Here is a 14,886-nt window from a genome sequence, read left to right as displayed (position 1 = left end):
TTTTTAGACCGATGAGCTTTGTAAAAATCGATGCGTTTCAGAAAGGTGGGGCATAGAGGAGAAACAATAATGTACAGTATGTGGAAAATAATGTGTTTTTTGAACCTTAAACCGCATAAACACATTTCATTACACCAAATACACAAAATAATGTTATTTTTAGCAGCATCATATGACCCCTTTAACAATTTTGTAGTAACTGTACTGGTTACAGCTTCCATTACATTATCTTTGTGGGCAATACATAGATGGTGAATGACATTAGGCATCCTTATTTTATGTTAAAAGGACATTTTCTTTAAAAAATCTCCAACCCAACACATTCATTCACCCAATAAAATCTGTATTGGAGTTTTGTGACTTTTAGTCCATGTGAGTAAACTTTAAGCCACCTATCGACTATTTAAGTCGACTATCCTGAGCTGTGACGTCAAACACAGCAGAGGGAAAAATATAAAAGTCACACTCGCCAAACATCTACTATAAAATAAAGAAATGCATTTGCAATTTATATGTTGTTTGACAAAATAAATAAATAAATAAATAAAATAATAATAGTCAGAATACTAAGCTACTTTTGAATGGACAAATATGGCTGTTATCCCCACAATGGTGTAGTTACAGCATCTACCAGCAGGGGCTAAATGCTCAATAGGAAATACATCAGCACAGCAAAACTGTGCTTGTGAAACCAGAGTTCTTTAATACCCGCTAGCGAAGGATAACAGGTCTTCAACTGTTTCACCTTGAATAGTTCATTGTAAATTAAGCCAAATTGAACATGATGAAAGCATATAACACAGAGACATAGACAGACCCCCAGTGCAAGCACATCTAAAATGTGTAACCTTAGTGGTGGGGATACCCTTCTTTAAAAAAAAACACATCAGAGGAGGAGAGGAGCAGAGGGCGTCTTCAAGGTTATTTGGGTTCCCTGAGGGGTTTCAGTCGTTGTAGTACAGTTTCACTGTGCATCACCATGTTCATGTGGCTGTGAGAACCGTTGCGTACAGTATGCAAAACTTGACATTTATTTAAAAAGGTGGGGGGGGGAGTCAGTCTGGAAATTACTGGAGCATTAAAGCTGTAACTGTTAAACGATCTACCAGCAAAGCCCCCCAACAAATACACACCAAACGGTTGGCATTGTGCACTTAAAAATGAAATTTGTAAATTTAACTTACAAAACCTAGCCTAAACACATTCACAAAGTATATATTGTTTGTGAAAAGTTCGACGCCTGTTGTTGGCGTAAAAGCTGCTTCTCTCAGATGTGGTTTCGTCAAGTAAGTGTTTCCAGAACCTGAGAGAAACCAGATGTAAACTGAAAGTGGAATGTCTATTTTAGTGTAAGTTCATTATTATTTGTGTTACTTGGCGAAATTCATGTATGCAACTTTGCAAATAACAGAATATACAGTGAACCCAAAGACCATATCCACTACAAGAGCTTTAAAACCTCAATGATACGGTGAACAACCAGTATTCGGGTGTTCTCATTGGTGTAGAAGGAGTGGGAGGACACTAAAGGGACATTCACACCAAGAACTATAACTATGATAACTATATTATTAACTATATTAGCATTCATGACAAAGGACAGTAATGTTCTTTATTATAAGCGTGAGATGCAGTTTTGTTGCCTGCCACTTTAAAAACTCAACCTGGGTGGATTCAGATTGGCTGTTTTTATTGTTGATCAGCTGGGGGGGAAAAACATTTTGGAAGGGATTTTAACAATATTGTTCTTCTGTGTCGTTATAGATGTGATGTAAACTTCCCTATTCTCACATAAGAACCATTATTACAACTTTATCATAATAGTTATCGTTGTTGGTGTGAACACTCTGCTGAAAAAACAAACAAACAAAACAGCTAAAACCAGTCAAAGCTGGTTGGCTGGTCTTAGCTGGTCTAAAATGGAAGCAGCTGGTTTTAGCTGGTCTCCTGATTAGCAAAAGAAGTGGTCAAAATTCCACTAAAACCAGCCTGCAAACCAGCTATGACCAGGCTGGAAGACCAGCTTAATCTGATGCTCTGTTTACATTTACAAATATAACTCATTAAGAAATAAAGGTAACTATTCAGTTTCCACTAATGAAAACAATGTAACACAAAAGCTGCTATACATTAAATGGATAGTTCAAGCAAATAACAATTCTGATATTATTTACTTACTTTTATGCCATGCCAACCCATTAATATTCACTTCAAAAAACAGGTATTTGACAGAAATGTCCTGAGGGAGCTTCCATCCAATGAAAGAGGACTACCATAAAATAGAAAATTAGACGACAAAGAATTAACTTGACGGAGCTCAATATAGTAGTCAATATAACTTGTGAATAATATCTTCTGAAGCAACAATTTTTTTATGACACTGAAATGAAAGTAATTCACTAAGAGCATATTTGTCGTTACTCTCAAGTTTCATTCGCGGGTACCATTGATTCAAAAATGGCGCGCTCGGAAGCCTCACGCAAAGGTTCACGTGTCACGTGATCGATCGCGACGTGGTGCCTTTAAAAACGCGAATTGTTTTTTTTTGTTTGTTTTGTTTTTTGAGAGCAAAAGCCAATACGAAGATTATCAGTCAGTAACAACTAAAAATTTGAGCAATTTTTTTTTTTTTATTAATTATATATTGGCTTTTTCAAGTTCTGCAGAGATCATGATTCTGACTGTGACCTTTAGGGACCCCATAACACCACTGGAAAAACAGAGAAGCTCAACGATTATGAGAGAGCAGGCCTTTAATTATGCTGGTTTAAAGGAGGTGCCATGTTCCATGATAGTTTCCATGATAGTTTGAAGTATTGCACATAATAATTTGATAAAGATCTCCAGCCTCCACTGCAGTGACTGATAAGGTGATCTCAAATAACAATTTGCACACCTTCGCTTTCATTTTCTTCATGGAATTGTTCTTATCTGGTGGGTTGAGTTGCTCATTAACCAATGCCATCAATTTTGCAAAATATGATTATATCATCAGTGTGGGTACAGAAAAATGCATGCGTGAATTGATGTTTGTTCAGAGAGATGAGGAGATGACAAAAGGGGTGTTTTTTTTTTGTTTGTTTTTTTGAGAGTTTCATTGGTGGCCAGTGTGGGCAGTTGCATACAAAATTGGCACACAAAAAAAAAAAAAAACCTTTGTGCCTTTTAAGGCAAAGGTATGCTATTAGCAAATAGTAGAAGGAAATAGTGTTTCCACTATTCTGTTCTAGATACGTTTCGGAGAAGCTTGTTAATCTTGTCCTGTTCAATAACACCAACACATATAAGTGGTTGCTTACCTCACTCCCATGGCAAATCTATTTATCTTTACCACTTTAAAGAATTAGATGGACTTTACGCTGAAAAAAATTGTGTAGGATTCTGTTTGCAACAATTTTCACTCAGACATTGCTTGTAAATTGAGCATGTTCTCTTGTAAAACATACTCAGAAATCCTGTTTTATTTACAACTTGTAGTTGAATATTAGTTGCAGTACATCTTCATGTCCCCATCATAAATGTCTTAATGTATCAGATAAAATATTAAACTCACAATTTAGGATAATTCAAATCATATTTATTTTGTTTTATCACGGTTTCACTTATAAGTGAACATGCATTGTAATATTTGTCATGTTCTCAGGTGCTATTTCTAATGTGAAAAACATATTATATTCAAGGTGTTTAATTTTTAATTTCTCTTATCAAAATGTTTAAAACAAAATTAGTTTTCTTGGAAATCTCAATCAATGAACTTTCTTGACCAGGTCATATTTCTGCATCTATCAGGAAAGGTTTCAGAGGACAAATAATTCAACAGCACAGATGCACTTGATTTCTAGAAAAAATGGTGAAAGATGACAGCAAAAAAGCTAAAGAAGACCAATCACAGATGTCTGAGGTGCAAAGGGGAGGGGCTGGTTTGAGTTTAGAGGTGGCCTTGCTAGATCTCACCCACATGTAGGCTTCCACTGGTCGATGACACCTCTGGTTGAGGTGGCGATGCGTGTTAATGCATCTCTGTTGACTTGCTCGCGGCAGGACACAGCCTCCACCTTGATCGCATAGGTACGTCTTTGAAGGTTTCTGTCAGTCAGGCTCATCTTCTTTTCCATCTTGCTATTTCTCATCTTGTCTGCTGTCTGTCTGCATCTTCCCCTCCTCCATCACCAAGTGCAGTGCTTTCTATATCTGGAAAGACATCTTTTGATTACAAAAGCATCCGTGAAAGTGTCTGATTGTGTGTGTTGAGGTCTTTTCTGACTGCAGGCCCGGAGAGGATGTGTCACTGAAGACAGGTTTTCCCCTGTTACTCATGGGCCTCTTTCTCTCGCTGTGTTTCTTTATGTGGGCCTGACCGTTGCACTTTTGCAGTTTTCTAAAGTTATCACCTGCATTTGAGTGTCTGTTATACAGTCTATTGGTTTCTTCTTCACTAGTGGTTGAGATTTATGTTAATAGCACTTTTTAGATTGTTGTGACCAGGGCTAATGAAGGGCTTTTGTTGGACAGTAGTCTTTTAGATCTGATGTACTGTAGTTTCGTACAATGAAGGAAAAGATTCAGTTTGGTTATGGGACAGAGTATAACCTGCGTTTCATATCCAGACATTCACAGGCCTGCATGGCAGGTAAGTCAATTGCTCATTGCACTATTACCGAATTTACAGTCATTTTAGTCAAAACTGCATCGCAATTACGACACATCTTCCTCAGTTTCATTCTTCTTATTGTCACGCTCAAATGAGACTTCAACTGCACCAGGGCTTTAAAAGAAGTGGGCAAAGAAAGAATAAGAACTAGTGAGATATCGTTCGCTGTTACGCTCTTTGTTTGGCGTACTGTAAAACTTAAAAAAAATTCAATATGCATTTCATTTAGCATTAATATTGTTAATTGCACCTGTTGTCATAGCAACAACTTTCAGGTTTCTGCACTTTTTGGCCTGGTGTTTTTTTTTTTTTTTGGAGTTGCTAGAGTGACTGAGTTTACAATAGCTATAGAAAATGCGTGACATGGTTAATTAATATTTTTATAGTTTTCTTTTTAGACTATTTTAGATTGAGAATTTAGAATATGTTAAGCATGTACGATATGCTTTACATAACTAGATTCAGCTTCAATTATACATTTCCAGTGATTTCTGTAAAGCAAAAACTTAAAGCAAGAAATTCGTTTAGGCTGGTAGCTTTGGCGATATGATATTCATTTTTGCATGTCTAAGGACTAATAATGGCATATTATATTCTAAGCTGCATTTTCAGTGTAGGCTAGATTAAGTACAGTAATATGACTCACTTTTATTTATGCCACACTAAACTATTAATATTATAGTATAACACATGACTCATCTAGCTTTTTCAGAAAAAAAAGGTACACGCACACAAGCTAATGCTACAAACAAATGTGCAAAGGATAAGTAGTCTATTTTGTTGGCAGCCGAGTATATTCAGTTTTAAAGGGATCGTTCACCTAAAAATAAAAAATTAAATAAAAAATGTAGTCATATACGTACACGCTCATGTCATTCCAAACAATGTCTTGTACATTGCACAGCTGCACAATGAAAACCAATGTAGTTCAATATGTTTGAACACCAGTGCTCTTCAACGACCTTTTTTTGTGAAGAAATGCAGAATGTCATGAGCATGAGTAAATGACGACAGAATTTAAATTTTTGGGTAAACTATCCTATTACGTTACTTAGTTCCAGATCACATAAGCTGTGTTAGCCAGAAATGTAAACTACATTATGAGTGCGTAAACTCTCAAGTCAGTTATGAAAACGAAATCACGCACCTGTTTGGTATAATGCCTCACAATATTAACGTTGAGTTGTTTCAGTTGTTTTTACATGCTTGCTGTGTGTGTGTGTGTGTGTGTGTGTGATGCGTGTGTGTGTCTCACTTTTAACCAGTTCAGCATCAATTCTAGTAATTAGAACATCGAGCATCGTCATCTCAGTACAGTGTGTTCCACACAATCCGTCACCGTTGCGTCCGCGCTGAGAAGGGAGTGATCGTATCTGCATAAGTTTTTGCAGGCATTTGATGATCTTCGACTTTCTTGTTCGCGCATTTGTCAGATCGACAACAAAATAGACAATGGACCGCTCATACAGCGTCAGTGTGCGTCTCGAATCTTGTACATCTCATTACTGTCCATATACGGCCATCTCATATTCCAGGACGGTCATGTTTCTTATTTGGAGTGTTTTTCTTTGCATGCATTACAAGATCGAGTATCTTGTTCGCGCATTTGTCAGATCGACAACAAAATAGACAATGGACCGCTCATACAGCGTCAGTGTGCGTCTCGAATCTTGTACATCTCATTACTGTCCATATACGGCCATCTCATATTCCAGGACGGTCATGTTTCTTATTTGGAGTGTCATTCTTTGTACGCATTTCCAGATCGAGTATCAAACCCGTTTTTTCCCCACACAGTCCGCATCACTTTCTGCGCAATTGTGAGGAATTAGAACGCAGCTGACATGTACTGTAATCAAACGCTTCACCAGACACCACATCACACTGCTACTACAGTAGATGCATATCTAAACCGACCTACTGTATGGCTTTGATACTGTTGTTGTTGATCAAACAAACTTGAACTCTTACGAGTCTCCGCGTACCGGCATTAGTCAGAGTTTCACATTCTGAAGAGGTCTGTGGCTTCATCATAAAAGCTCCACAACAAAATTTCAAAGGTGATGCAAAATGTGAAAGGCCCTTTGCCGCCTGACATGGCCAGACATGTCCGCCTCTGTGTTGTGCCATACACAGATAATGCAATTCCAGTTCATGGTTGAATGTATTGTGAGACAGAAATGATTAAACATTGCTTAGAGTTTCATTTTGTGAATTAGATTGTCTGCCTAATGTATGAAAGTAGGTTAGAGGTGTTGTGACGCTGATGATTTCAGAAAAAAACCCTACTCGATTCTTCTGAATATGTCTTTCACAATCTCTGAAATTAAGTCAAATGGCCTATATTGCTAAGTGTATTTTCAGTCTTTTTTTCGGCCTATCTGTCTGAAAGCCATGAGGTCTCTTTTTTAGTTTTAAAACAGCTGAACGATGAAAGGTTTGATCAGTCCTCGGATGCATGTAAAAAAAAGTCTGGTTAAGATTGATCATCTTATTCATGACTGTTGGATGTCTAGAGATTGGTATCATCTGCTCAACGTATGTGCCATCAAACGAGCGGACAAGAATAGTTTGAGTTGGGGAAATGTATTTGGACTATTAATGATCTTTTTATTTTATTTTTTTTAGATATCCAAACAATACCCAAGCCAGACACATACATAAATTGAATGAATAAAAAATTGCCAATCAACCTGTCAATAAATAAGTAAATAAACAGATAAACAATTAAATTGATATTTTTTTCATTAATCAGAGAGATGGGTATTGTTGTCTACGGTTAAAAAAAAACATTTCCATTTGTGCTTATCAGTTATACTTAATTATCAATAAATATAACTAAACTATTGATCCATTTTTTTCAGTGTTTTTAAATGATTTTTACTTTTTTGCGGGGGATATGTGATACATGTGTGATATATATTAGTATTAAAATTTGTTTTTAATAATATAGCATATTACACAAAACTGTGTAATTTATATAATTCAATTATTTTAATATTTTATAATTTCCTTGGAGATTAATTTAAGATTCTTAGATTTTTACTATTTTCGGAGTTGTTTTTCTCTCTCTACTTTTCTTTTGCGTCGACTATTATTCCTCATTGTCCGTTGGCAAACTTAACCTCTGTTTTTTTCCCCATCTAAAGGCTGACATGAGATTTCTCATCTCGATATCAAACCCGATCATCTCACTTCAGCTGCACCTTTCACTCTTTGAAGATGATCCGCATTCATAACCCTCACCACGTGCCATTTCTGCATCAGACGGAGCAGCTCCGCCAGGCAGGAACCCTTTGCGACACGCTTCTCACTGTGGAGGGCCTTACATTTAAAGCCCACGCTCTGATACTAGCGCTGGCGAGCAAACGGCTGAAGCGTCAGTTAACAAACCAGCACGGCCCAGGTCCAAGGTACTGCTGCATCATAGACAGAGTCTCTTCTCACACCTTCAAGCAAATCCTGGACTATGTGTACAGCGAATCGCTGGAGGTGCCCAAAGATGATCTTGAGGAGCTGCTGAAGGGTGCCGAGTACCTTGAGGTGGAGTCTTTGGTAGAACAATGTCAAGCACAACTTAGAGATCCAGATTCCCCAACTAAGACAGACACGAAAGTAGCAAATTCACTCCGAGATGACAAAGCACAGAAGGACACTGAGTTGTCTAAAAGAAGCCACAATTTGGATGAAGACCACCTTGATTGTTCTTCAGAAGAAGAACGTTCTTCCACCAAGAAGTCGGTCCACCATGCACATAAGAAGAGCTGTTCTCCAGTGTCTCCTCTGCCTCCCATGTTCTCCAGAGAGACCATCATCTCCTCCAGCGCTCAGTCTCCCACCCCTCGCCTCTGCTGGCCGCCAGTCAGCCCGTCTAGGAGCATGGTGTTAAACTGTAGAGAAATTATGACCTTTCACTCCCTTCGAGCATATCCCTACCCCACACCCATGTACCCCTTCCTCCACCACTCCCTCCAGCCACAGGTTTCCTCCTCACTTATGGGTTACACGGGGTTGCTTCACCCCTATCACCCTCTCATACACTCTGCTCCGTTGACTCAAGACAATCCCTTCATTCCTGGTCTAAAAGGAAAGACCACCTCTATCAGCACAGCTTTAACAGTGTCCATGTCGGAGGATCAAGAGAGGTAAGAAATGACACATAGATGACACTTACAATGTATGAATGTTATTGGATTAGATCATTTATCAAACCGTGTGGAGTTGATTTTATAGACAGACAGCACGAGCACAATTTACAAGGATTTTTCTAAAAGTTTTTTGGTTTTAAATGATAAAATGTTCAAGGCACTTCACATCTAATGTAATGATATTCATACATCTTATTTGTGGCTTAAAGAGATAGTTCACCCCAAAATAAAAATGATCTCATCATTTTCTCCACCTCATCTCGTTTTAAACCTTTGGTGGAACGCCATAAAAGATATTTTGAGAAATGTCTCCCATGTCTTTTTTTATGTTCATACAATAGAAATCAATTGTAGCCAAAACTGTTTGGTGAACATCCTTCAAAATATCTTCTGCAGAAGAAAGTAATACAGGTTTGTAACAAAATGAAGGTGAATAAATACAAGAAAGTTAATTCCCTTTAAGTATTCAAATACTTGTTCAGCCCTCTGCATACTTAAACATTAAACAATGAATGTTCAATAACAAAATTATATATTTTTTAAACGTAGAGCTTCAGAAGCCACACGACCATCATCTTTTCCAAGAAATCCAAGGTTAAAAGACATCTGAGTGTTGCCAGCATGGTGAAAGAAATCTTTTTTTTTTTTTGTATAACGATATTTTCGACAGGAAACCACATTATAGTCAGCTAATTTCAGTGGAACACCATTAGCCTGTTAAACTTGTTTTTCACCAATGCAACAACACATTTACAGTCTTAACCAAGAGCAAACACCACAAAATCTGACCTTACTTAACTTTTTTTTTTTTTCTGCTTTTGCATCAGTTAACATCACCTCTCATTAAATATGTAATATTTAAATATTTAAAACCAAAACTGTTTGGTGAACATCCTTCAAAATATCTTCTGCAGAAGAAAGTAATACAGGTTTGTAACAAAATGAAGGTGAATAAATACAAGAAAGTTAATTCCCTTTAAGTATTCAAATACTTGTTCAGCCCTCTGCATACTTAAACATTAAACAATGAATGTTCAATAACAAAATTATATATTTTTTAAACGTAGAGCTTCAGAAGCCACACGACCATCATCTTTTCCAAGAAATCCAAGGTTAAAAGACATCTGAGTGTTGCCAGCATGGTGAAAGAAATCTTTTTTTTTTTTTGTATAACGATATTTTCGACAGGAAACCACATTATAGTCAGCTAATTTCAGTGGAACACCATTAGCCTGTTAAACTTGTTTTTCACCAATGCAACAACACATTTACAGTCTTAACCAAGAGCAAACACCACAAAATCTGACCTTACTTAACTTTTTTTTTTTTTCTGCTTTTGCATCAGTTAACATCACCTCTCATTAAATATGTAATATTTAAATATTTAAAATTGCAAAAAAAGAAATAGCTACTACAAAAGTAGTGTCATTTTTTTCAATGTTTTATTTATTCGATTTTAAAAAGGTATTCAAACTTTTGGTGTTGTCTGTATAGACCAATATAGTGTGGCTTGATTTATTTGATTTTGGAACTGAAGTAAGACCAGTCTTAGAAAAAACTCACGATTCCTTGAAATGGACTTTTATCCTGATTTTAATTCTAAAATATTTTACTTCAATAAACTATTCTTTGTTTACACTGTGGTGCCAAGCAAGTACATGAGTCAAGATACTCAATCTTTATTAATTTTTTTAATTTCACCATTATTTACTTTTCATTCTTATATAGTAGTAAATCCTGAAAACCTTTTTAAACAGTATTGAAGGAGTTCACATGTGCACTGCAAACTTGACTACTTTTCCTTCACTATCCGCTCCAACCCATCCAAAATAATAATCAAAAATAGTTTTATACAAAAGCTAATATGCAAGCATTGTATTTATCTACAAAACTATTTTATAACATGTCGTTTTTAAGTTGAGAAACAAATTCAGTCAAGTGTGTCAAACTTTTGACGGGTATATATGCTTGCATATGTATTCGTGTGTGTGATACCCTTCTTATTCTGTACTTTCCAACGGACACATTTTCCCCAACCAGCCCCCTTTTCCACCTACAACAGTTATCTTTCTACAGGCTCCATTAAAATGAGGGGAACTAATAACAGCCTGCGGTTCCGTTGCAGTGGAATAACAGTATTTATGCAATAAAGACGATTGTGTTAGTGTTACAGAGAGTTAAGAATAATAAATATTTGAATCAAGTACATTCATCCATAATTTGAAATGTATGATTTAGATGTGCTTAGGCTCACAAAGATCTGTAAGTCACTCATTTAAGTAATTAGAGTGTTTATTTTTATTAGAGCTTTAAATTGTAAGTGTTTGAGCCAGTATAAAAGCACAGAAGCACCATGTGAACTATATACTGGATATGTTGGTGGAGAGTTTTGGAAAACAACACTTACTATCGAGGCCGAAACTGAGGGGAGCCCCCCCATTTGTCCCCGACTTTACAAACACTAAACATGAAAGTCAGTCATCTCCACCCTCAGAGCAGGATGTTCTATTTCGGTCTCATTTTAAGCCAAAGTCTGTTCCACTCCCTAATTTGCCACACACACAAACAGGTGCCACATTCAGACAGAGATCTTTAGGCTTCTTTTGCTCAATGTATGTTGAAATGAAACATCTGAGAGCAGATGCGGTATTTCTTTAGCTAAGCGCGCACAGGGAAACAGTACAAGCCACCCACACACCGTTTTAGACTCAAATATATCACATTTTGTGGTTAAACATCCCAAATAATGTGAAATTTATGAAAGCCCGTCAGACTAATGTAATATATTTGGGAGAGCATATTATTACTATTTTGATTCTAATTACTCGAATCGCATAAAATCAGATGAGCTTTCCTTCACACTGTAGATTGCTTGACTCTGGCAGAGGAAACCATTGTCTGCTTGCATTGTTTCCTGCTGCCTGAGCACAAAACCTTTGTTCCTACTGTTTTTGGTCATAGACAGAAGGAGGTGATGTAAGTCTAAATTGATTTTCTTAATCATTTAAGTTTGAATGGCAATTTGTCACCCCATGTCTACATGCGTTGGGCTACAGAGCGTGTGCGCTGATGTTTGTTTGTATATTTTTTCTTCACATACTTAACACCTCCTCATTTCTCAGTATTTTTTAACTTTGAAACATCAGGTGCATCCTGGGATACTTTTTAAAGCATTTAAGAAGTTCCTACATACATTTGTAGAATGCTTTTCCTTCACAACAGTCCAAAATGGATTAAAAAGTTATTTTTGTGTAGAAAGTAGGCATATGTGCATTCATCTAATCTACTAGTTTAAATAATTTAAGCTGAAGTGTTTATATATATATATATATATATATATATAAAAGGTTTGTAAGATTATATATTCGAAATTAGAAAATTCAGTCAAGTGTGTTTTAAAAAAACTTAAATGCTAGTGCCCTTTCTCGTAAATAATGTCACAAATGTGATAACACGTTGATTCTAGCAGTGGTAATCAGCAGTAACACCTGAAAGCGTGTGTGTGCTTCTCACTGAACTTTACCTGCTGGTCCGAATTAGCTGTGGTCTAGCCAACACACTAGAATGTGTGGAAATGCAGCTCTTGAAGTGCAACTGAACCTGCAGGTGTTAGATGACCAGATCAACAAGTGGTTTAAAAAAAAAATTAAAAAAAAACACCAGCGGAAAAGGCAGTGACTCAGTTTGAAGATATTTGTTGATGATGAATAAAGTCCTAAAAGCAATCGTCTATGCTAGTTACACATGGAAAATATGGACATCTTTGAATGAGCATTAACATGACGACATTTTCCACAGGAAGCCAAAGGTTCAAGAGGAGAGGGAGATATGCTGCAGACACTGCGGTAAACCAGCCCTGGAAAACCCCTGGAGGCCAACGACTGGGTCATCAACCTCAGGTAATATTTTGTACAAATACACAAAAATGAATCTAGACACTCTTATCTGCCCAGAATAAAGGTGGCATATAGATAATCATACAGAAGCTTGCAGAAACACGAAATGCATGGCAGTAAGTTGCAGATTTTGTCCGGGATGCACCTACTTTTTACGTAGATCACAGGAATGGATGCACGCAACAGGATGTAAATGTTGTGTATCTCTCAAAGAGCTGAAAGATGGTGGCCGTTGCCGCTCTTCCGCTTGCAGTAGTAAAAGAAAGGATAGTAGACAATGAAAAGCAGCAAGATTTATCCATGCATCTGTAAAATTGAAGTATCATATCATAGTTTGATTCCTTTGAAATCTTTCCAAAACAATACCAAGCCAGAATTTCCCATTAAAATGTTTTTTGTTTTTTTTTTACATTTATTTTTACACAGTACAATTATGCATTTAGCAGACACTGTTATCTAAAGTGACTTACAATAGAGGAACATAAGCAATTTGTTACAAAGCCAATGATATTCATTTACAACTCCATGTTTACTAGAAAGACCAGGAAACAAGCCTAGGCCAGAGATGAAATACTGACCAAAATATTCATTTTATTGATTTTTAAATCACTTTTCTTTATTATTTTTATCAACAGTTTGACTCCCAGGGAATGCATGCCTTTTAAAATCTATACTTTCAATGCAGTTTAAAGTTGCTTTTGAATAATTCATAAATAAATGCTAGCACCTAGCATTATAAATGACTTAAATGTGAATGTCATTGCCACTTTGATAATGTATTTAATTCTAATGCATTGATTTACAAGGGACTACAGGCTCACTTTCCAAATTGATGTAGTTTTCAGCATTAAAAGTATTCAGATACTTTCTGATTGTCAAACATTAATGCAATGAACTATAACTGTGGGTATTCTTCTAGGGCATCTGTGTGAACCTGAAGGAAATGACTTCATACTTCAGATAAAAAATTTTAAAAAAAAACTTGACACCAGTTAACGAAAGTAAAGTTAGTTCTGAGAAATGCTCCTGCAGCACAGATGCCGATTGCCATCTAATGCAAAAACATTCATGCATTGTAAGTTCCTTGACTGTCCAAAAACTTTTTAGGGGGTACTGCGTAGTCCCAATGGTGGTTGTGCTTTGTCCTGGTTTACATAATGTTCTCAGGACACAAAGGCAGAAGCAAATGACCCCTTGCCTTCTAAACTGGGGTGTAAAGCTGTGTGCAAGAGAGTGCTGTGTGGCTTTTGAATCGTGGTGCATCAGCACAGTCCTGCGGTCGATCAGCTCTGTGCTTCATGGTGGTTTGTATACAGTACCAAAAGAGAAGTGTTGACTTGTTCCTCTTTCATCCAAATTGGGGTTAGAGCGCTTTTTATGTGTGTGTGCGAGCGTATACACGTCTGAGCGAATGATAGTAACACATTTTTATGAGATGTTATCTTTAAGAGACTATGTAATTTAGACTTTATGTGGTATATAACACATGTGTGGGTAGTTTTAATTTAAAATAAATATAAATGTGTATCTTGTAGCCTTTTTTGCAATTAGAGGATTAGATCACGCAAAAATGAACATTGGCTGAAAATGTACTCACCCTCAGGTCATCCAAGATGTAGATGAGTTTGTTTCTTCATCGGAACAGACTGAGAAATTTAGCATTACATCACTTGCTCACCAACGGATCCTCTGCAGTGAATGGATGCCGTCAGAATGAAAGTCCAAACAGCTGAGAAAAACATCACAATCCACAAGTAATCCACATGACTCCAGTCCATCAATTAATGTCTTGTGAAGCGAAAAGCTGTTCGTTTGTATGAAACAAATCCATCATTAAGGCATTTTTAACTTTAAAGCCTACTTTAGATCATAATATTGTTTTTCCAGTGAAAAAGTCTGAATCAGGAGAGAAATATGCACAGATCAAGCACCGTTTATAAGCAAAAACAGTCCAAAACGGTGGATTTTGATGTGAGAGGACAACAGGGGATGGGCTGTTTGGACTCTCATTCTGACGGCACCCATTCACTGCAGAGGATCCATTGGTGAGCAAGTGATGTAATGCTAAATTTCTCCAAATTTGTTCAGATGAAGAAACAAACTCATCTATATCTCGGATGGCATGAGAATGAGAACATTTTCAGCAAATTTTCACTTTTGAGTGGACTATTCCTTTAACTGTTTTTTTTTT

The 14,886-nt window shown here is 36.7% G+C and overlaps 1 protein-coding gene and 1 long non-coding RNA gene across 3 annotated transcripts in view; one reads left to right on the top strand and one right to left on the bottom strand.

Moving 5' to 3' along the window:
- Positions 1 to 3,990: 3,990 nt before the first annotated feature.
- Positions 3,991 to 12,761, top strand: LOC107740056 (zinc finger and BTB domain-containing protein 16-like). The gene is made up of 3 exons (XM_016552333.1): positions 3,991 to 4,068; positions 7,801 to 8,796; positions 12,598 to 12,761. The coding sequence occupies exons 2-3, from the start codon at positions 7,874 to 7,876 to the stop codon at positions 12,755 to 12,757; spliced, it is 1,083 nt and encodes a 360-aa protein (XP_016407819.1). The 5' UTR covers positions 3,991 to 4,068; positions 7,801 to 7,873; the 3' UTR covers positions 12,758 to 12,761.
- The window catches only part of LOC107740057 (uncharacterized), a 14,462-nt gene continuing 3,638 nt past the window's right edge, over positions 4,063 to 14,886 (bottom strand). The window contains exons 1-3 of one of the 2 annotated variants that reach the window (XR_001640053.1): positions 12,845 to 13,063; positions 12,323 to 12,399; positions 4,063 to 4,191 (exon numbers count right to left, since the gene is read on the bottom strand). This is a non-coding gene — a long non-coding RNA (uncharacterized LOC107740057). Of the gene's footprint in view, positions 4,192 to 12,322; positions 12,400 to 12,844; positions 13,064 to 14,886 lie in introns of those variants that run through there. The other variant, XR_001640054.1, reaches the window with a different exon arrangement.

This window comes from Sinocyclocheilus rhinocerous, unplaced genomic scaffold (assembly GCF_001515625.1).
Source record: "Sinocyclocheilus rhinocerous isolate Xijiao unplaced genomic scaffold, SAMN03320098_v1.1 scaffold11516, whole genome shotgun sequence".
NCBI lineage: Eukaryota > Metazoa > Chordata > Actinopteri > Cypriniformes > Cyprinidae > Sinocyclocheilus > Sinocyclocheilus rhinocerous.
This window is presented reverse-complemented; position numbering and strand designations above follow the sequence as displayed.

What these genes read in the sequence shown, in the direction of transcription:
- LOC107740056 (XM_016552333.1), top strand. Translation starts at nt 7,874, where the DNA reads ATGATCCGCATTCATAACCCTCACCACGTGCCATTTCTGCATCAGACG. An exon ending in ATGTCGGAGGATCAAGAGAG is followed by an intron (nt 8,797 to 12,597) that starts GTAAGAAATGAC and finishes CATTTTCCACAG; the next exon opens with GAAGCCAAAGGTTCAAGAGG.